Raw genomic sequence first — 24142 nt, 5'->3', positions numbered from 1 at the left:
AGGAAACGAGGCTCGTGCTTTTCAGACTGATTAATTTGTTGTCTTAAAGAGCTCATGAAAGCAAATTCCGCAGTTGTGCGGCTCGTAGTCGACCTCTATTAGACTTGAGGTCACCGGTATACTGGTGTAGTGCTAGTAGGTTTATATGGAACCAAGCTGATACACATCACATTAAATTCACAGTGAGTTTACACTGGAAACATATGAAGTGCAAGTAAATTGTCTACTTTGCTGTTTCAAATCATATAAAATAATATTTTGTTTTTTTAAGTGTTTTGTCAATACATTTAGGCTGTTTCAGCATTAAATTGAATGATTTATTATAATCTTACATTCATGTTCTGTAGAAGAGGTATTTTTTGCAATTAAAAATTACAATGGGGCAGTGCAGTGGCATAGTGGGTAGCATTGCCACCTCACAGCACGAAGGTCGCTGGTTCGAGCCTCAGCTGGGTCAGTTGGCATTTCTGTGTGGAATTTGCATGTTCTCCCCATGTTCGCGAGGGTTTCCTCCGGGTGCTCCGGTTTCCTCCGGGTGTTCCGGTTTCCCCACAAGTCCAAAGACGTGCTGTAGGTGAATTGGGTAAGCTAAATTGTCCGTAGTGTTTGTGTGTGATTGAGAGTGTATGGGTTTTTCCCAGTGATGGGTTGCAGTTGGAAGGGCATCTGCTGCGTAAAACATATGCTGGTTAAGTTGGCGGTTCATTTCGCTGTGGCGACCCCTGATATATTTTATATTATTATGTTATATTATATTATATTATATCACAGAGTCATTAACACACAACACAAAATGTCTATGTGTATAATAATCGTTCATTTGTAACAGAGATTATAATGTCCACATTTCAGTTGCTCTATTCCTCAAAACTCATATTTTTCATTATGTTGTCCATTTTTGTCCTGGTCTTCTGTCAGTAAAGACTGCTGCGGTGTGAATAAATCAATATCAGTGCTCACGCTGACTCCATTTTGCTCTTACAGGAAAAGGGCTTCCCCCCTACCAAAAGACGATCACTCGGGTGGTGTGAAGGATTGTCTTCTGGCCAGCTCGTCTGATCCTGTCGAAATGAGGAGACTCAACTACCAGACACCAGGTAACACAGCGTACGCCATATGTACTGCAGACACACACACACACACTCTCAGTCTGCCAGAGCCCCATGTGTTTTCCAGCATATGCACGCATATATTTGTCCTCTGACTCAGATTGGGATATTTTGAGCGTATCACCATATGCACACACTCATTCATTCCCTAGCTTGAATACATAAACGATACGTACAGTGTTGATTGTAGCATCATATCATCTGCATGTCGTTCAGTAACCTTGATATTATTTTGTCTGTACACAAACAGACCTCAACATATGCCAGCAGTGTGTCATTTACAGGCATAAACAGGATGTGTTTGTGCACATGCTCATGGTGACTGAAGTGAGAGAGTGTTGCTGTAATCAGAGGGTTCTGTCAGTGGTGTGTGAATCTGCCCATCACTACCATAAAGACAGCGCACATGAGAGAGGAGACGCACTCAAACATAACACAGCATCTAAAAGACAGAAAAAAACTATATGTATATATAGAGAGAGAGATTGTATTTATTTTATTTATACCGATTTTTTTTATATTTTAACTTTTTATTGTTTTACTTTACTTATATATTATATTTAATTTATTGTGTTATATTCTTTGTTTTAATGTATCGTTTTAGATTTTATTTAAAATTTTACTTTTTTACTTTCTTTTATTTTGTCATTGTCTTTGTCTATTTAATTATTTGATTATAAATCTTTTATTGTTAATGTATAATTCTATTATATTAATTAATTGTTATAACATAAACATTCATTATGTTTTAACTTAAGTTTAATTTGAATTTATTGTGTTATTTTTTAAGTATATTTTAGTATTTTCATATTTTTAGGTAGTACATTTGATTTTGTCTGTTTATTTTTGTCTATTTGCTTATTATATACAGTTGAAGTCAGAATTATTAGCCCCCCTGAATTATTAGCTCCCCTGTTTATTTTTTCCCCATTTTCTGTTTAACAGAGAAGATTTTTTCAACACTTTTCTAAGCATTATAGTGTCAATAACTCCTCTCTAATAACTGAATTATTTTATCTTTGCCATGATGACAGTAAATTAATATTTTACTTGATATTTTTCAAGACACTTCTATACAGCTTATAGTGGCATTTAAAGGCTTAACTTGATAAGGTGGTTTTGGAAATTAGGCAATTTATTGTATAACGATGGTTTGTTCTGCAGACTATAGAAAAAAATTGCTTAAAGGGGCTAATAATTTTGACCTTAAAATGGATTTTGAAAAAATGTAAACTTCTTTTATTCTGGTCGAAATAAAATAAATAAGACTTTCTCTAGAAGAAAAAACATTATCAGACATACTGTGAAACTTTCTTTGTTCTATTAAACATCATTTGGGAAATATTTAAAAAAGAATAAAGGGGGGCTAATAATTCTGACTTCAACTGCATATATATGCATGGTTTCCGCTACATTTATTCTTCCATGGCGGGGCGCCACACCAAAATTCATTCCACCATGGCTACATTACAGCTTCTCGTTCAAAACATTCAGTCATTTTTTTTTAAATAGCAGGTTATAATCACACCACAACACATTAAAAGGTAAGTTTGTTGTTATTAATGTCGTTAATGCATTGTTGTTATTAATGTCGTTAATGCATTAATGTCGCTCTGTAGGCCTATTGGAGACATTCATAAATATTCCTAGCAAATCTAATAAACGTTGAAGACATACTTGTTACATAAACTTACTAAATCGCACTTCAGCAGTGTTTATTTAAGAGCAAACAAGAAAATCTGCACTTGAGCAGCGTTTATTTGAGGGCGTGCAAAAAGTTTTGTGCACAAACAGAGGAAATCGGCGCGCAAGCAAAGAGATCTGCATGCTTGTATTACATGAATGCGCTCACGACATTTGTCATTGAAATAAGCGATACATTGTATATGTATCGTATTGCACGATACATCATTTCAGCATCGATATCACAATGTGAGCATCCACAATAGTCACATCGCAAAGATACTGATGTTACCACTTCAAAATGTTCTCTCTGCCGCTGTGCTTGCTGTCGCAGCGGCATTAGTAAGTGCGCCTGCAGCTTTTTGGCGGGTGGGTGGCGCTTTAACCATTTGCAGCTTTGCCTTTTCACCATACTAGATAGGACGGTACTGCATGTATACCTTATGTGATGTGATGTGATGTGATGTGTTCAATTAAAATATAATTTTATTTGGTTGTTTTCTTAGTAATAAACATGCTTTTACACTATACTGTTTGTTTTAGAAAAGATACAATACATGGTGAGAAGCATAGCCCGAGGCTGCAAAAATTGAGCAAATATAAGAATTAAGTTATTTGGTCTTTATTTTGCCCTATTGAAATGTGTTGGAGTAAAAAGAATGTTCGATTTCTAAATCCTTTAGTTTTATTTAGAATATGAAAAATCTGTATGCAGTGTCAAGTTGTTAAATTGTAGTTGACCAGGAGCTACAAAATTGTATTTAATTGCTGCATTTTTTATGGACTTTATGTGATTTCTGCAAAAAAAAAAAAATTTTTTTTACATTTTAATATCTACATTTAATATCTACATTGTGAAAACAAGATTATTCCACTTACACCACTGGCAGATAATTTCCCTAAAGCAAGCTAAATCTTTCAATTTTCACTTAGTTCATGTGATGGTGAAAACTAAACAATATTTTGGTCAAATTTTTTATTTTTATTTTTTTGATATTTGGACTAGAAACGAGACAAAACAAAGTAAGAAAAGCATTTTTTTGCATTGTGATTATTAAATTTCTGAACCCGAATACTGTTAGACTCCCCAGAAAACCACCAAATAGTGCTATCCAAACCATATTCTCAAACTGTATTCATATCGCAATATTTATCGCAGAAATATAAAGTAGCACAATATCAGATTTTTCCAATATTGCGCAGCCCTAATATATATATATATAAAAAATCTTTGTTTGCATATTAATTTGCTTTTATTTTCTGTTTCATGCATTTCATTTCATTTTGGAGCTTTTTTTGTTTGTTTGGTTTTTTTTGTTCTGTTTTTATATTTTTTCCCTAAATTTGTAAGTTTCAAAAGTCTTATTCTAATTAGTTTTATTTATTTCATTTTAATGTTTGTTTTAATTTCTTAAATTGATATTGTTGTGTTTTATTTTCAATAATTTGGTCACACTTTATTTTGATGGTTCATTTGTTGAATTTAAGTTACATTGCATCTACATGCCAACTAATTCTCATTAGATTTTAAATAGACTGTTAGGTTGGTGTTAGGGTTGAGGTTAAAGTTAGGGTTAGTGTAAGTTGACATGTACATATAGTCAGTTAAATGTCTGTTGGAGGAGCAGTATCAACAGATATTAAGCAGACAATTTACTAATACTCAAATGGACCATCAAAATAAAGTGTTACCAATAATTTTATCTGATCTTTTATTAAGTTTCAATTTTATTATACTATTTTAGTATATTATTTTCTTTTCATTTTAACAACACTGCATCTGAAAGCCCGGTAAGAGATTTTATTTGATTTTATTCTTTATATTTCATTTTGAGTTCATCTTATTTTATAGAGCAACCGTTTTATTTTCATTTCTGAGAACAGTGTAATCTGTTTACACCGTAAGAGGCCTACAGATATGTTGTGTTTTATTTCTTCATTGTGCTTATCCTGAAAAGGAGAATCACGATGAAGTGCTCTGCTTTACATTACGCTTAAGCCACTATTTGTCATCGTGGTGGCTGTGAATTGAGCTGTTTCTTGCAGATCCTCCACTCACTGTCTCATCACCTTGGAGTGTCTTATATGGACTTCATTCACCCAAAGGCCTCTTGCACTCTTTCAACCCCTCTTTGTTAATTAGCCTTCCTGCTTTCCATTCCCAAGGTGAGCGAGAGGCAGATCCGTGACGCTAAGAGAAAATGTCAGGCCTGCCTCTCTCTCTCTTTCTCTCTCTCTCTTTCTCTCACTCTCTCTCTCCCCTCTAATAGCTGAGCGGTGGCAGTGGAGCCAGGTTATTACAGACCCTTTCAGTCCTGAAGAGCACATAATTACCGCAGGCAAAACAGCCGTACAGCTCTCTTACCGTCAATCCCTGCTGCCACGGCCACAAGCACACTTCACTTTCCAGCGTTTCATTCATTTTTCAGACACCGGATTGAGTTGTTTTGGTAGCATGAATTATACCGTAGTGGTTTAATATTAGGGGTTTCTTCAACAGTCTTTTTTTTTTTTTTTTTACTTTTTTGTCACATACTGTATACTACATATGTCTTTAAATATGTATTAAATGGTTATAAAAACTATGAAGAATTGAAATTAAAATAGTTATTATTAATTATTTAATTATTAATATTATTAAAAAGTTATTAATAACCCTGGAGCAACATCAAGTAATTAACTCTTGTCAGAGTTGTCAGTTACCGGCAACATTTTTGCTGATTTTCACCTGAATTTGACGGAATAAATGACCATGCTATAGCAAAATAAATAACTAAGTCTTTGTATTAAAAAGAAAAAAGAAAATATATTTACCTTCATGTGTTTTATCACCGCCTGAATCCAGGTAGGTACTATCTAAATCGAAAAGATTTTGACAAAATAAGAGAAGTAATGCATTTTTACACACACACATGAACATTAGACACGCACACAAACTGTACATAGATTCATACACAGACATATACATACATGTATACCACGTAGAGTACATAAATATGCAGTGTTGGGGAAAGTTACTTTAGAAAGTAATGCATCACAATATTTAGTTACTCCCCAGAAAAGTAACTAGTTGTGTTATTTAGTTACTTTTTATAGTAAGTAATGAGTTACATTATTTTGAGTTACTTTTGCGTTACTTTTTCTGACCTGGCTGATGATTGATGTCATTCAGAACTTGCAGGCTCTGCGATTTACAACACACTGTATAACCTTCATTTACCTTAAAAAAACCACATAAAAATAATAATGTAGCATAACGTTATCTTCGGACAACTACTCACAACAGATTAATTAAAAAGTTTAAAACAATGCGTTTGCAACTTTTGTACTTTTTTGTCGTATTAAAAAGTAAAATCACTGTCCATTCAGATAATCCTCTTTTCCTTTTCCTCCGTTTGTTCAAAATAATGAGAATATTTTTATCGCTGAATTTCTGCCTGTTCCTGCATTCTGTCATTGTGTGTGGGATTATTTTGGTAGTAAAGCTTTAATTTTGTTAACAAAACGTATCTTTTAATTCTATTTATTTTATTACGATAATGCACATTTTTTCAGTTTTTGTCACTAATAATTTCCATCACAACCAATATTTTTTCAGATATTGGAAAAATTTAACATTGCGATGTTTTGTTTTTCTGTGATATACAGCTGAAGTCAGAATTATTAGCCCCCGTTTGATTTTTTTTATTTATTTATTTTTTTATATTTCTCAAATGATGTTTAACAGAGCAAGGAAATTTTCACAGTATGTCTGATAATTTTTTTTCTTCTGGAGAATGTCTTATTTGTTTTATTTCGGCTAGAATAAAAGCAGTTTTTAATTTTTTTAAAAGCATTTTAAGTTTACAATTATTAGCCCCTTAAGCTATATTTTTTTTCGAAAGCTGTATAAAAGTGTCTTGAAAAATATATAATAAAATATTATGTACTGTCATCATGGCAAATATAAAATAAATCAGTTATTATAAATGAGTTATTAAAACTTATGTTTAGAAATGTGTTGAAAAAATCTTCTCTCACTGAAATTGGGGAAAAAAATAAACATAGGGGCTAATAATTGTGACTTTAATTGTATATTGCGGTATGAATACAGTTTCACCAGATGACTTGAATATCCCTATTTTGGAAAGATTTAAATAATTTAAGATTGATTGGGGTGATTCTGTAGGTGAGTAAATCATGCATAAAATATAAAAAACAGTCTACGAGCATATCAATGCAACAGATAATATACAAATGGGGAAAAACAATGTTTAACGGTTTTCTGAGGAGTGTAACCATATTTAGGTACAGTTATTGAATAGTCACATGTAAAATAATACTGCGTTGTCTTCATTGAATGAATAATTCTACAAAAATAATCATTATTACACTTGCAAACTGTACAGTTTCTCATGCTTGAATGCTTTTAAAATCCTCATGCCTCAAAAACACATGCACATATAATCCAGCATATGCTGCGATGTGACTATTGCAAATGATCACATTGCGATATCCACGCTGAAACGATATATTGTGCAGCCCTAATATCAACAGTTCAATGGATATGCTGTTTAATAAATATCACTTATGAAAACAGTGCTTCTGTGAGAAAATATCATAAGTGTATTGGTCAAATTTCACAATAAGGTTTCATTAGATAATGCATTTACTAACATGAACAATACTTGTACAGCATCATATATCAACATTTACTAATTAATTATTAACATCCAATACAATACAAAATTACCATTAGTCACCATCAGTTAACAAACAATGAACAAGTTTATTTTCATTAACTAATGTTAACTAACATGAACAAATGCTGTAATAAATGCATTGTTCATTGTTTGTTCAAGTCAATTCATGCAAATTGTTTACCCTAGATTTGATGGAAATAAAATAGTTTTTGGAAAGTGACACAATTTCCCTGTGGCCTATGCAATATTGGACAGTATTAGTGGACATATTATATATTTTTTATTTCTGTTTGTTGTGAAAACACTCGTATCTGAAGCAGTGCATGTTGTGCCTGCATTGCTACAGCAGTTATTCAATTCTATGTACTGTGTGTACATCAAACACAAGTCCACATTATCCAGCTTTATTTCCTGCCATTGTCTTATGTAGCAGTAAGGTTATGTTTCCAATCCCCTGTCCATATGTCTCTAGTTACATTTTCATATTAATGACCTTGGCCATTCATTTCAATTCCAGACATTTTGTAATCTGCCTTTCTCTGCTTTGCATGCTGGGTTGAAGCTATTCGCTGCTTAATTAACTCGCTGTTTAACATGGACGTAGCCCGTGCTGTATTCACTTAATGTGCTCATGGTGCAGCTTATTGCGTCATTAGCCTCTAAATATACTGAATACTTTGTCTCTCGTTTGTGTGCTAGAAAACAGCGGTAATTATGCGTAAATGGCAAACAACATTTTTGTGTTGATGACCTGTTTCTGGATATATGTAATATCCTGCTACGAACTATGCAAGTTTGATATCTCAATATTAAATAAGATTATAGAATATTCTAAGGAGATAAAGTTGTTCCCTGTGGTTAAATTTTGTTGTTTTTGTTCTATGTATATGACAATACCATGAGGTAAAAAAGAAGTCTTTCTTCATTTATAAGAGTGTCAATTTAGCACTGACACTCTTAAGTTAACACTGAATGTGTTTAAATGCACACAATAAACAGAGAACTATCAACAATATGATTATTTCAGAGACTGTTTTTATGTGTTAACATGTAAATTAATAAACAGAATGCATAGTTTCCAAAGTTGCATAGTTTGCCAGATTTCTAGGCCAAACATCATCATCAGTAGCTCAAAAATGTTGGTAGGAAATCTGTCAGAAGCTGTGCTGATATTACTTTACAAGTGATATATCACATCTTTACAGTACCTGTGAATGCAGCATATTTTTTATTTTGGTAATTCTGCATCAACCGAATGAGCCGACATCACGACTCGTATTTTATAAAGGCATGTATTATACAAAATATGATCACCTCCCCAAGTTAAGAGCTAAAAAGTTCAAATCTACTTGTTCTGAATTGTTTAAGCAGTTTTTGATCCTTTAACTGATCAAAGAAATCTGGATAACATGTTTACATGACATTATTCATAACAGCTTATTAAGCATAATCGACTAAAGAATCTAAATATTAATGCACTCATGGTGGACCTTTGCAGCAAGTAGTTATAGGAACGCACTTCTAGGAATTACCCACCAGGGTCATTTTTATAAAGTGACATAAAGCCAACCACAGGGATGTTGTTTAGGTGTGGAGCAGCATCAGCAAATGGAATAAGGCACAGAGCAGTTCCTCAGCTTATTTCTTCTACTATATGTCACAGTTTTCCATAGAGGTTTTCACAAAAGAGAAACTTTTTCACAATTCCTAGAACTGTTGCTGGAAGTACAGTACCTGTTTTTGGCTCTTTCCTACTGCGCAAATGATTTTAGTACTCTTGAGAACCAGTGTTCTGTCGATTTTTCTTACCTTGTCAGATTGTCCTACCTCCCATTCAAAAAGTAGGTAGCACATTTTACGACGCAATATGCTACCCATCAGATTTTGCTACAAGTGTTTTCAATGTGGAGTAGTGTGATATGAAGCTGTTATATCCCCCTATCCTACCTAATCCCTAACCCCAAACTCAGAACCATTCAAATACAGTGTTGGTAGCATAATCGTTAGGATAAAATGTCAGAACACCGGGCCTGGTGGCTAGTTTATATAACTGAGTTCCTATTACCACCCATTGTGAAAACCCCTTATATACTTGGATTTATTGGAGTAATTGTGTAAACAATGTGTTTACATGTCTTGTATTATTATTCATATGCTATATGTTTAGACACAATATGATAAAACGCTAAAACGTACTTACAACCCTGGTTGTTTCTATTGTGTGGGTTAGATCCTACTCTGAGCTCAGAAGAATCAGTTCCTGCTCCTGTGGTGCAAATACCCCACAACGTAGGTGGTAATCATAGGAACCATGAAAAAAGTAGTTTTTTTTACGTATGGCACTGTAATATTTTTTCTCTGACTTTCACATAAGCTATGTTAAGATAAAATGGCTGAAAACAGACAAACACAAATGTCTGACACATTTCATGCATGTGAAATACAAAATGTGCCTGCAATGTTCTGGACTCAAGCATACAGCAAATCAGGGATTTTTGGCATGACTTTAGTGCGGTTGATTAAGAGAGTGGCCCCTGATCCTGCTGCCCACTGTCTCGCAGTAATGGTTGCATGAAGTAGTTGGCAGGGGGCTCGTCCAGACATTACTGTGCTCACTGTGGGCATAATGAACTCGTAATGGGGAATCATACCCAACCATGTCCCATTAAGCAGTCTTATTCATCCTCAACCACTAGAATCCTACTGACAGATCCACTATTCTGAAACCCCCTCCTTTCCTCATCAGACAACACACTTTCCTCTCATCCAGCTAAGCATGTAGCCTTGATACATCCATAGGCACTGGCAGTGAAATGATTCTTGGCAGCAAGCTGACCCCTTAGACAAGAAATCCAGAGCGTGTTTGGGGGCTAGACGTAAGAGGACACAACATATGTCAGCACAAATCTCTCTGAGGGATTATGTCAAATCAAGGTGCAAGAAGTACCTCTTTATGTCGTGCCCTGCTCAACTCAAACCTGACAGATTCACTCCCCACCGTAACGCTACGATGCATTAGGTGTGATACTTTGGGATGTGCTCACCACTTCTCGTTGTCATATTTTCTCTTTTAGGAATGAGGGAACATCCTCCCATATCCGTCTCCGAACTGGCAGACCACATCGAGCGCCTCAAGGCCAACGATGCCCTCCGGTTTTCCCAAGAGTACGAGGTAGGACAAGAACCAAGCTTATTCAACTGGTGATGCTTGAATATTTAGCATTAAAGTATCTGGATTAATTACAGATGCGTGTTCTCTAGGACAAGGCTGGCCAACCCTGCTATTTAGAGGACAACGTTTTCTTTTTAGCTAAGCTAATCAAGTTGTTCAGGTTTACTTGAAAATACACCTCTCTAAGACTACTTTGGTGTGAAGGAGGGTTGTGCAGTACTATTTTTGGAGATCTGTATTTCTGGGAAGTATAGCTCTAACAATAATGAGACACTCCTGTACCAGCCAATGAAGATCTTAGGAAACGCTTGATAATTACAAACAGGTGTTGGAGCGGAGTAAAATACAAACTCTCCCGAATGCTACATCTCCAGGGATAGACACGTTTTTTACTCCCTTTGTAAACCTTTGTTCACACTGATGCTACAGACTGAGCTACAGTCTCCAGCTGAATAAAGGGAAAATTACTATCTGCACTTGCATTGGTTGTTGCCATATCTGATCATCTGATCATATTTACTCATCTGTTGCTTGACCTAGCTACACTGTAAACCCTAACAAGTTGAGACTACTCAAATCATTTGATGAAAAGTGATTCCCTAAGTTCATTTGAGTAATAGGAAATCGACAACTCAATTAATTGAGTTGACCAAACGTGGTCTCTTCATTGAATTAACTTAAACATTTAAGCTATCTGTAATTAAAAATTTAAGTACAGATAACTTAAAATGGCTAATAGACCAAACTTCTACATTTTTCAGCTTTTATACAGGGTGTCCGCAGGGTCTTAAGAAGCATTAAAAGTTGATAAATCAACTATGAGAAAGTTAAGGCCCTTAAAAGGTAATAAAAGTCTTAATCACGTTTTTACGAAGTCTGAAATTTGTTCAAGCGTTGTCCAAAGTGTTTGACTCCAAAAAAGTATTAATATATTAATTTTCTTTCTAATAATAACACCTCGATCAAGTAATGCCAGGTTATATTAACTTAATCTTTTTAGTCATGACAACAGCAGAGTTTACAGTGTACTCTTCCATGCATGTGGCCAGAAAATGCTGAACTTTCATTGAAACAATAAAAAGGTATAACTCATAGGCCGTGTCCCCCATTTACTATTTGAGGGGACATTTGTGTGTACAAAAACATAACGGATGTTATAGATTACTCTTGTTCAATAAAAGCAATGTGCCCTCAACAGCTTGACTTCTCAAGTGGATTGTATGGATCTTCTTCACAAGACTGTAATGACACATTGCAATGCTCATCAGCATCGTAAATCGTATATTTTTTTGATTAAAAAAAAAAACAACGACATATATAAATTTATAAAACTATACTTTTTATTATATCACTATTTTCATCAAGATACAAAAACACTAGTTAGCTCTAATGTGAATGTATTTCTAATGCAGCATTTATGAGAGGGACAGTTTATTTTGTGGTATACGGGTCCTCATCGCTAGTAACATGACTGAAAACTGTGAAAACGCACACTCTGATCTGCACATCTAATGAATAAACAGTGCATTATTGTTGATGTAAAACCCAAAGACTACACTCAAATTTTGTCAAAAAGATCAAAATTAAGTAATAATCAGCTTCATTGCGATGTTCATTCATTATATAAGCAGAACAGAGGGCAGGCATTCAGTCACATTACTGTCTGTTGACCTGTGAAGATTCTGTTTTCTAAGCTATTTTTGTTGACAAAATGAGCACTGCTTCTACAGAAATTTGGAAATGTGCAAAAAAGGTTTATTAGTAAATTAATGTTGGGTAAAGTGATTAAAATGATGGGGTTATAATATGTGCCTTTAAGAGGTTTAAAAGGAATAAATGTGCACTTTTACAATAATGCTCACATGACAGGCTGTTATATCTTTAAGAAACAATTGGTATTGCTGTTGTTTTACAGTTTATATGAAAAGATGTTGATGCCCTTGTGATCAGAAAATGTTTTGTGTTAGGAACCTTTTAAACATATTAGTTGTTTTGTCTGAGTTGTCATTGTTTGGTCTGATTTTACTGTTATTATTTTATTATGTCTTTGCTGTCTTAGAAACTATGTCCTCACTCACTTTTCCCACATTTTGGTGTTGTCTAATAGATTCTTTTGCCTTCAACAGTTAACAGCGTCCACATCCGGTGTTTTGACAGGTTCTCACATTTGCCACTTTCAGATAGGCAGATGTTCACTTTCCCTCATTTGCTTTTTTTGAAATGTTTAATGCACACACACAGTAGACCTTGTCACTTTCACACCATGGTGTTGAGAAAGAAGCCTGTTAAACCAGGCATACCATGCCTGTTAGCTGTCACCCTACAGTTGTGGAATTATTAAAAGATCAAACTATAGCTATGTTTCCGTCCAAACATGTGAATTAGATTTATGTGCAAAACTGATGTTATAAAAATATCATAAAAACATTTTCAAATAAAGCACAATTTCCATCAAATTAGTCAAAGAGCATAAAATTGTCACTTCCTGATAAACTGCTGCCTAATACCAAAAATAAAAATGGAATTTGCTGGATGGGACAAGCAACGGGCAAATGGAAGATGAAACACAATGAATGTGTGGTGGCATTTGAAGATGGCTTAGGCCCAATCCCAATTTTACCCCTTTGCCCTTAATCTTACCCCTACCCCTCATTTTACGCGTTCACATTAAGGGGTAGAGGTGTCCCAATTCTCTTTAGCTTGAAGGCTAAAGGCTTGAAACAGAGATTTTTCAGGACCACACTCAAAACCAAGAAGTAAGAAAATTTCCTAGAATACACCAGCTACAACAGCTGCACAACAGCTACAGCAGCTGCATCAAGAGATGCACAAATTAGTATTTTTTTGTCATTATTATGTACTACTTATTATTTATTACTTACCAATATGTTTTAATACATCCATAACGGCATTCATCGTTTACTGTCATGCTTTTTTTTAAAAACGCTCAATTTCGCTAACTACAATCCAAAGTAATGACTCCTGTATAGTTTTTTACAACATACTTTTACATCTGTCATTCAATGACACTCAAATACCCTGTCAGAGTAGTGTCACAGCTGGGAATGTGACCTTTTTACAGTGTCTGACATAATGTTAGTGTTGTTTTAGTGTGTTTACAAAGATGAATATGGCCATGGTGTAAATACACAGTACAGTTACGAGCTTATTGCGTCATTGTATCGTTATGATAACATAATATCGTTGCCTTCAGTGATTTTCTGAAGATGAATACCAAAAAAGAACGCAACTGGAATAACTACAGAAGTCGCGATCATCAATCTCATATGAAGAGATTGTGACATATGATGACGTGTGCAGGTGTTGTAGTGGTGTCCCATTTCTAAGAGGTTAAATTGTAAGCCCTTCCCTTTCACACTCTGTTTTTAAGGGCCAAGGGGATGGGGGAGGGGTAAAAAAATAAAATTGGGATCGGGTCTTAGACTTTGGCTAAGGGATTAGAATGACCAAAACCAAATTTCAGATGTTTTACAATGTGCTTAGACCACCAGTTTGTCCATTAATGCTGTCTCATTGCAACCATTTTTGTTATGGCATAATCTGTTAAAACAAAATCGGACAATTCTGGAATGCATTTACTTTAATGCATAATCTGTCACAATTTATCCAGGCAGTATCACTTGCGTTTTCTTTTTCTTTTAACACTTTGACGTTTTTATTTTTTTTCCTCACAGCAGTATTTATAGTAAAACTGCAATTAAAACTTCACTCCAACCAACAAAACCCTTTTTCTGTAATTACACATGCGTCTGTGAAAAAAAAATATAAATATATAAAGAGGATTTTGTCTTTATATAGACTTCCTTTTCTTCATTCCTCTTTAAAGACATTTAGTGACACTTTGAGGGATAAATCAAGCTGTTTTGCCAGCCATATGTGACAAATCTCACCTGCCATTGTGGTTGTGGTTTTCACCAAACATCCTCTCTGTAGCCAGGCGGTGCTCACAACCAGCTCTTGGCATTGGCATGTCATGATGTCATGTCCTCCTGTTGAGGAAGGCCCCCTCTCAAGGGAACAGATGGTTCCGCTTGGGCCAATAGGAGGAGCCTAGTCCAGCCAGCATGAGCAAGGCAGCAGGTCACCATCACGTTTATTGGCTGTTTGTTAAGTTTGAAGCATCTTTTGCTCAATTTCATTCTCTCAGCATTTTACATGCTCATAGGTGGCGAAGATATTCAACTCCAATTAATTTATATTTGCTCTTGGCAAAACTGTGACCACACCATAGAGGCGGCAAACCAATATGTTGGGTGCCTGTGCTTATTTAACCTAATAGTCGGATGTTTTTGAATGATTTACACTGCATAAACATGAACCATGAACCATTTTGTTACCCAAAAAATTTCTTCTCGGCTTATAAAGTGCACATTAGATCACTCCTCAGCTCAACTGGTGCCAATATCAATAGCTAACACTCCTATCAGACACTGATTCTCAACAGTAACGAGCTTATGTTTGTCAACCCGCTAGAGCCGAATCTTTTTATAGGAATCGGCGCTCACCTCCCACCGCTATCATTATCCGCATCTCTCAAGCTTGTCATCTCATGTAGTGACAGCTCATATTTGTTCCCCTTGTTTGCAGTGCACTGCCAGTCAGCGTACCAGCTGTCTTATTCGCACATTACCTAAACTTGTGTGCGAAAGCTTACGGCAAAGTAAATGTTCCTCCAAGGTACTTGCTGATAAACTGGCAGAGAAACACTTAGCACGTCAGATACTTCAATATCACAGTTTATCCTTATCGAGTTGTTGCCGAGCATAGCTTTGTATGTAGATACGTAAAAAAACCTACTTATGGCAGTTTACTAAGGCCCTTAAATAGGCCGCTTGTTGTCGAATGTACGCACGCAAGTTTGAAAGCATCCGAGAAGGCTGATGTTATCCCATATGAGGTGAAAGGTGTGGAGGTTGATGGACACTGAGTCAACCAGAGGCTTGTCCAGAGCAGGCAGATCAATGCTGAATAACAAGAGACCCCGTGACATTATTGAGCGGCCAGGCAGCCTGCTGCATATTGCTGCTGATCGATGCTCAGATACGACCCGGTGTCATTTGAGCCGAGGAGACCTGTGACTTGAGAAGGAAAGGGAGAGAATGCCACTCCACCTCTTGCCCCTTGAGTAATCCTGTAAATGTCAGAATGAAGAATCCAGTATTCAGCTCAATGCAGATTCGTGCTATGCAGAGCGCATCTTTTTTCCTGAAAATGTACATTTCATTTATTTGACAGATCTATAGGAGCCTGCAGGCATATATTTATCAGCATGTGTACATGACTACAAGTCATGGTATGCGGTGTTGCTGGCACCACGCTTCATTGGAGCTACCGGATCATCAACTTTATCATTATTGATACCGCTCTTAACCTTTTCATACACACATTTTAATTTTCTCCTTCCCCTCTGTGACGCTTTATTGTGAGATTGTAAAACCTAGGGCTGACATTAGAGAAGTGTGCTATTAATAACACATTTATTTAAAAAAATGGATTTTCTCTATCTAAAGAAACATAGTTTGCATATTGTGTGGCCATGCAGCAGTTGGATGTTTTGATGTTCTGCTGAGCCTGTTTCACACAGCTCTTTAAAACAGATCACAAAATATCACAGCACTTTAAGGCTAAACAGACAATGGAATGAATTATTCATTGAAAATTGGCCACAAATCACTTTTCTCTCTGCCTTCTCTAATTTACTTTCACTAATTCTCTAAATTCTAACATTAGCTGTGTTGTTGGACAGGTTGTTTATAAATGTAGAGATTAGCTGATCTGATTGCGAACTGAGGAGTGACATAAGGTCTAGATAAATCTGTCTGTTAGTGTTACCCAAGATCATTTAACTGCATTGAAAATGATGTTAAAGGGATAGCTCACCCTGAAAATAAAATGTTATCATAATTTTTTAATCCTCAAGTGGTTCCAAACCTTTCTTTATTCTGCTGAAAACAAAAGAAGTTATTTTGATGAAAGCTGAAAACCTGTAACCAAAAATAAAACAAATAATATGGAAGTCGATGCTTTCAGTTTTCCAGCTTTCATCAAAATCTTTGCTTTATGTTCAACAGAAGAAAGAAACTCAAACAGGTTTAAAACAAGTTAAGGGTGAGTAAAATTATGAGCACAATTTTTTTTCTTCATTAATTTATTTGCAGCAAATAACACCCGATTCAAATGTTATCATTTGATTGAATGACCGTTATCAGTGGTTATTAGCTGATAGATATGGGCCAGTAGGGGCCTTTGCACCTACTGGTAGGCTCAGAGGGCTGTTATCATCCATCCACATGATTAATCAGCTATAGATCACATACAACTGCGGCTGGAAGTTAACAAGAATTATTTATATTAGTTATTAAATTTCCAATTAATTGTATTTTATTAACGTCTACCCCTACCCCAACCCTAAACCCAACCGTCACAGTAATGTAAAAACAGATCTGGATCTAAAGTCTTCTCTATTAGTATAGCTGATGTGGATGGATGATAACAGCCTTCTGAGCCTACCAGTACTGGCCCATATCTATCAGCTGATAACCACTGATAACGCCTCTTCAATCGAGTGAAAACATTCGAAGCGGGTGTTAAAAAATATATGTGTTAATGGGTTAATGTTGAGAACCTAGCAAAAAAAATTTTCGCTTATAATATCATATAATACGTCACAACCACTGTAACCTGAGCATGACCTCACAAACACATATGCATGACTGATAACTGACCTTTAATAATAATAAAAAAAAGCCTGGAAGGCCTGATACACATTGAGGGCATCACCTTGTGCAACAGCCAATGATACATGCAGGGTTTTCCTCCAGATGTGTTCATCTGTCCTCTCTCTTTGGAGCTTCCTGTCTGTTTCCATAAATCCACACTCTCCCTGTTGGGTCTGGTATCCCTCAGCCATTGCTCTTCCCTTTTCAGTCCTGTCAGCGGGCACAAAATCAAGCACAGACATGACGTCCACATGGACACCAGTAATCCATTAGTCCAGGCCGAGCGTCTCTCTGTGTAATCTTTAGCATCAAAGCCATATGCCCAGACCTGCTCTTAGATACAGAATCATCGGTATTATTATCCGGACCACCAGCGGTGATCACGCTTGAATTATGGTGTCAGTGAACATCAAGCCATCTGTTGGTTGCCTGTGATAATCCAGCAGATGAACTCTGTTATTGCAGGGCAGATGATCACTGGTAAGGGAGCAGAATTGCAATGTACACACAAAGGGATCCAAATTACAACTCTCGAGCTTTGCCAGTCCATCGGTTATTACAACCCCTGGTGGTAAAGTCAGCTCTGGTACTTGTGGCGGGTCTCCGTTCGAATCGTCAGGTTGCTATAGAAACAAAACCTCTCTAGTTGAAGTGATGCTATAGTTCAAATTTACCCCTGCGGCACTCTGTGGTATCAAGCTTCACACAAGGTGCCTCAAAAGACTGAACAGATTTCTTTCTCTCTCTTTGTCCTTTCGTCTTTCCCCTGCAGTCCATTGATCCAGGCCAGCAGTTCACATGGGAGAACTCCAACTTGGAGGTCAACAAGCCAAAGAACCGTTATGCCAACGTTATTGCTTACGACCACTCGAGAGTTGTTCTCACCCCTGTGGACGGTAAGTCAAACAAATGTGTTGACCTTTTGTTATGATGACAGATGTGTGTATGTTTAGGGGAGGCATGCAATTAGCACAAATATAGGTTCCAGCGGGCCAACAGTGAATTGTCGCCTCTTGTTATAGGTGTTCCAGGTAGTGACTACATTAATTCCAACTACATTGATGGCTACCGTAAGCAGAATGCCTACATTGCCACACAAGGTCCTCTGCCTGAAACGCTGAGCGACTTCTGGAGGATGATTTGGGAGCAACGAGCCAGTACCATCGTCATGATGACCAGACTGGAAGAGAAGTCCAGAGTGAGTACAAGAAACGTCAGGGTTTCTTGGGGCAATTATGTGAATTAAAGCCTTAAAGTCATAAACTCTGTCTGAACCAGAAGTTGCAGATCATTTTATTTCAGTATGTGGATGTGCTTCCAGCGGAGAGTACAAACAGAGTATTAAGTAGAGGGTATGGCGTATGGCTTTCTTTTTAAGCATTGTTCCCTCTTAGTTAAGAATATTGTGGTCAAAGTCATCAAATTGACTAAAACAGAGAAAGACCACCACTCTAAAGCAGAACCAAATAACCAAAACAAACAGTAGATTAACATGCACAGTTTAATTGTTCACCTTAAGAAAAACAATGTACATATTTAAAACTTTTTCATATATAAAGATGCGTTCGACATAGATCTGGATACAAATCCACTTCTGGACATTTTTGGGTTGGCAGTAGATGCTAACCTTTCAGTAATCATAATTAATAATAATTCCTTACATTAATATAGCGCTTTTCTGGACACTCGAAGCCCTTTACACATTTTTGGGGGGAATCTCCTCATCCACCACCAGTGTGCAGCATCCACCTGGATGACGCGACGGCAGCCATATTGCACCATAGCGCACACTAGCTGATTGGTGGAGAGGAGACAGAGTGATAAAGCTAATTATGATATGGGGATGGTTAGGAGGCAATGATGGACTGAACCCAGTGGGCAAATTTTTCAAAATGCCAGGGTTAAACCCCTACTTAAACCTTACATACGATGACAGAGAGTCAGGACCTTGGTTTAACATCTCATCCGTTCATTGAGCAGTATAGGTCCCCATCAATATACTGAGGCATTAGGACCCACACAGACCGCAGGTTGAGCACCCTCTGCTGGTCTCACTAACACCACTTCCGAAAGGCTTTAGTTTTTACTACTTTACAAACAAGACGTCTCATCCTTTTAAAGAAGAAACATGTCTCTCCACCCTCATTTGATGCAAGAATAAAAGAAGTGTTTACTTTCATTAAATTGAAAAAAATTTGACTATCACTTTCTGGTTCTTTAAAGATCTTTGACAAGATGTAGCGCCCCTTTTTAGATTATCTGCTGGTTTACTCTCTTGATTCTTAAGCTGAGCAATAATATATGAATACATAATTATTATTCATTTTCATTTATATATATTTTTTTTTATTATTAATTTTGTTTATTTTGTTATTTTCAATAGGAAGTTATAGGCTTTTGAGGAGGGAAGTGTTTAATTGGGGTAGTGGAATAACATAAAAGGATAGTTATAAAATTTATGTTGTAATTAATAGTCCATGTAGAAAATGTAATAAAACAATGTACGCTAGCAAAACTTACAGACTTTAAACAAATATGATTATTGCATTATTTTTTTGTAGAAATTGTTTCCTCGTGTTTAATGTTAAATAGAAGTACAAGCATAATTTTTGCAGGGATTGTTTATATTATTAAGAATTTAGGGTGACTATTAAACTTCTAAACATTTTTACTGATAAATCAGTCAATTAAATCAGATCAGAAGTATTCAAGTCTTAACATACTTTATGCATTGATTTAAAAGTAAGTTAGACCAGTTTTTGTATTTTTATTTGAAATAAATACAACTCTTCATGTGCTAGATATGATACATCTCAACATATTTTTGTATTGTTTTCTCTTTGATTTTGTTACCCATAAATTGTCTTTAGTTGGTCTTATAAATGTCTTAAAGTCTTACCCTCATGAAACCTGCAGAAACCCTACATGGCTATATTTAAAACAAATAATTTTTCATAGCATATTAAATAACATTGTTAGCTGAAACCATGGTTCATAGTGAATCATACAATACAGTTGTTCAAAAGTCATAAAAAGGAAACATAAAATTAGTATCTGTAGCTCCTTATGAGACACTGAGGTCTTATATAGTAAAACGATCGGTCTGTTCATTGTAAATGTATTGCATACTGTAGCACTTTTGGTCAAAAAGCTATTCATCCCAAATTTAAGAATTTATTTCTTTTTAAAATGCTGCTTTTGACCAGTAATCCAAAATTCAAGTGCACGTTTCTAGGTCCGAAGCTCTTGCTAAAAATTGCAGTACGAGTTCATTCCCAACTGCATAAAATATAGTCATAAAATAAAAGACAAAATACCATTGCCATCCTTTTTTGCTGGATGATAAAGTACAATAGTTCAATACTCTCTTGGTGCTGTAAAAAATCCGTCTGTGCTTTTCACTAAAGGGACCTGTGATTCTGTGAGTCCAATCACTATGAGGGCTTTTAGCGTGCTGTTGTACCGGGCGCAGAGGAGGGCCAGTGGCACCAAGGGTTGGCGAGAGAGCGAGTCCGTCGACTAGTCTTCTGTTCAGCTCAAATGTCATATCTGACAGTAGATAACCTGTAATTCCTCCCCCTGGAGAATTTGTGCACTCAGGTTTTTTGCTGATGGATGGGAGGTCAGATGGGAGCTAAAGGCTTATAGCGAAAGAGACATGTGTTGGCAGAGCTAGCGTGGTAAATGAGTGGGTTTTGGCAAGGCTGTGCACCCATAAAGCATTACTTCATAGGTAAAAGGGTCTCCACAAGGCCTGTGATGAAAACCTCCAGCAGAGACAGAACAGCTAACCTGTTTTCACTGCTGACAGGACCTACCTTGAAGAAATGAACTCCGCATCATTTTCAGTTGGTATTTGACTGGTATATGATTGAATGCTGTGCAGTTTTATAGATGCAATACCATTTTCTTTTGGTATTAAAGTCTGTGGGATATCAACATTTCCAATGTTTATTTTCTAGTGTCATTCTTTAGATGAACAATTAATCTTGAGTAATTAATCTACTGAAAAAAAAAGTTAGTTTTAGGTAATCTTCAATCAATGACCATTTGCTTCCATGTTTAACAGCTTCAGCCACAATACTCTTAGCCACATCCATCTAACCGTTAGTTTGCTATGAGCAAATGATGAAAAAGAAAGCCCTGTCCCCTACTGAACATTCTGTTTGAGTTGGAAGAACTTAACAAACTAAAACAAGTCTCAGCAACATCTCAGCAACTTCAAGTGGCCACAGTCTCTTGTGACCGCTTGTGTTACTTTATGTTAGACATTAGAAGTACTAAGTTACATAGCTTATTAGCAAGTGGGAATCAAGTGAATAAAAAGGATACACAATTTTGTTTTGATTTTGGGTTTCTATCTCACAATCAGTCACAAAATGTGATGATTATAAGATCATAAGGTATGAAAGTAACAATCAAGTTTTAGGACAGTAGATGGTTATTTGGATTTGCTCTTCAGTGTTTGGACTTTCAGCAGTGAAAACTAAACCACACTGAATTGAACTTAACTGAACTTAAACTCTGAAAACTGGACTGACACTGTTTTAATTTCAATCTACTAGAAGTTCTATGTTAAGCTGCATTGACACAATCTACATTGTAAAAGTGCTGTAGAAATAAAGATGAATTGAATTGAATTATTTGATGCTCTTAGAATGTGGTCAGTGATGCCTACTGCCTACAATACATAAGCAGTCCAATTAATTGTGCTTCTGGAAGTGGTTCAAACTCAAAAGGTGTTAGACTAAGTTTACACCTATATATCAAATCAATTAAACCACACTGAACTGAGCTAAACAGAACTGAACTTAACTCTGAAAACTGAACTGACACTGTTTCAATTTACTATGGTCTTCTATGTGAAGCTGCTTTGACACAATCTACATTGTAAAAGCGCTATACAAATAAAGGTGAATTAAATTGATTATATAGCGTTACTTACTTGTGATTAGATTAACAAACAAAATCATATTCAAAAAAAGTAGTTCACCCAAAAATGATCACTTACTCACATTCAAGTAGTTCCAAACATTTATGACTTTCTAAAAAAGAACCCTAAAGAATATCTATTGAAAAAAAAACTAAATATCTGTGACCACTGACTTCCATAATAGGAAAAACTGTACAATAGAAGTCAGTGGTTACAGGTTTTATCATTCTCAAATATCTTGTTTTGTGTTCAACGTAAGAAAGAAATTCAAAGAGGCTTGGTTTTGAGTGAACTATGTCTTTAATATTAGCTGTGTGTGTATGTGTAGAGCCTAAAAGGCTTATGTTTAAATATCTAATATTTATAGAGCAGCCTTCAGTCCTTCGCTATTTAACCATTACTCTTGTCCTCCTACACAGGTTAAATGTGACCAATACTGGCCCATTCGTGGCACAGAGACTTATGGAATGATTCAAGTGACCATGCTTGATGCTGTTGAGCTGGCAACCTACAGTGTGCGCACCTTTGCCCTTTACAAGGTAAAAAGTTCCCTGCTATGGTCCCCTCCATATAGTAAGTTTCCATATTTGCAGTCCACTTAACCTCCTTCCACCCACTATATTGATACAGAATGGCTCTAGTGAGAAGCGCGAGGTCAGGCAGTTTCAGTTCATGGCTTGGCCAGACCACGGAGTGCCTGAATATCCCACCCCCATCCTAGCCTTTCTGCGCAGGGTCAAAGCCTGCAACCCTCCTGATGCTGGACCCATGGTAGTGCACTGCAGGTAAGCGCCGTTCCCCAGTCTTTCATTACTGCTGAACTTTTCACTTATTTGAGATCTTATAAAACTGTTTTAAAGTGAGCAGTTGCTTGGTGGAATTGGGAGAAAAGATTTGGGCCTTTAGTTGGTATAGTGTATTCAGGTTAACACATTTGATTCTCATTATAGAGATAATAATTAATTAAGGAATTATATAATACTTGCGTGAAGTTTATTTATAAACTAATTTCAAGAGCATCACATGCTTATGATTGACCATGGCTTGTCCCGTATTAGCTATCATATGACTTACCAATCAAACGAATCCACACATACATAAATAACCAGATTTTCTTACCTTAGTCATCTTTGCCTTAAAGAAACCCCCCCCATCCACCCCTAATCCTTCCCCTCTTTCCTAGATTAATCCAAGAGAGTGCAGCATGACAGCTCAGTGGTTAGCACTGTTGCCTCACAGCAAGAAGGTTGATAGTTCGAGTCCCGGCTGGGCCAGTTGGCACTTACATGTTCTCCCAATACTCAAGTGGGTTTACCCCTGGGTAGTACTGGGTTTCCTCCCACAGTCCAAAGACATGCAGTAGAAGCTAATTGAATAAACCAAATTGGCACAGTATATGAGTGTTTTAGTACCGGGCATTCACCGCATAAACATATGCTGGTATAGTTGGCAGTTTATTCCGCCATTGCAATTACTAATAATCAAGGAATAGGCTGAACGAACAAATTCAGGGGAGCTCTCGAGACCTACCTGAGCTCAGACTTCCCTCTCTGCCGATGAAATGGGAGGGAGCCCCTGGCTAGAGGATCTTCTGAGCTCAGGGCATGCCAAACACTCTATATTATCAATCATCAGCTAAGTGTGAACTCTTGAAACACTGATTTAAATTTATTTGAAATAAATTAGCGTTTGTTCAAATCACTGACCAGAACACTTCTATAAAAATCCACAACACTATATTAAAATATATGTAAGGCACAATCAAAACAGTTTTTTTGCCTTCACGTCGTGCATTTAAAATCCTTTAATGCATGTCTTGGTAT

At 36.3% G+C, this 24142-nt stretch overlaps 1 protein-coding gene across 5 annotated transcripts in view; it reads left to right on the top strand.

Moving 5' to 3' along the window:
- ptprfb (protein tyrosine phosphatase receptor type Fb) overlaps positions 1 to 24142 on the top strand; it is a 370826-nt gene that overhangs the window by 330954 nt on the left and 15730 nt on the right. For all 5 annotated transcript variants that reach the window (XM_056473241.1, XM_056473264.1, XM_056473255.1 and 2 more), the window contains 6 exons: positions 985 to 1097; positions 10549 to 10646; positions 18159 to 18282; positions 18409 to 18584; positions 22739 to 22858; positions 22950 to 23104. In XM_056473241.1, coding sequence (XP_056329216.1) covers positions 985 to 1097; positions 10549 to 10646; positions 18159 to 18282; positions 18409 to 18584; positions 22739 to 22858; positions 22950 to 23104 — 786 coding nt within the window. The remainder of the gene's footprint in view (positions 1 to 984; positions 1098 to 10548; positions 10647 to 18158; positions 18283 to 18408; positions 18585 to 22738; positions 22859 to 22949; positions 23105 to 24142) is intronic.

This window comes from Danio aesculapii, chromosome 2 (assembly GCF_903798145.1).
Source record: "Danio aesculapii chromosome 2, fDanAes4.1, whole genome shotgun sequence".
NCBI classification, from domain to species: Eukaryota; Metazoa; Chordata; class Actinopteri; order Cypriniformes; family Danionidae; genus Danio; species Danio aesculapii.
This window is presented reverse-complemented; position numbering and strand designations above follow the sequence as displayed.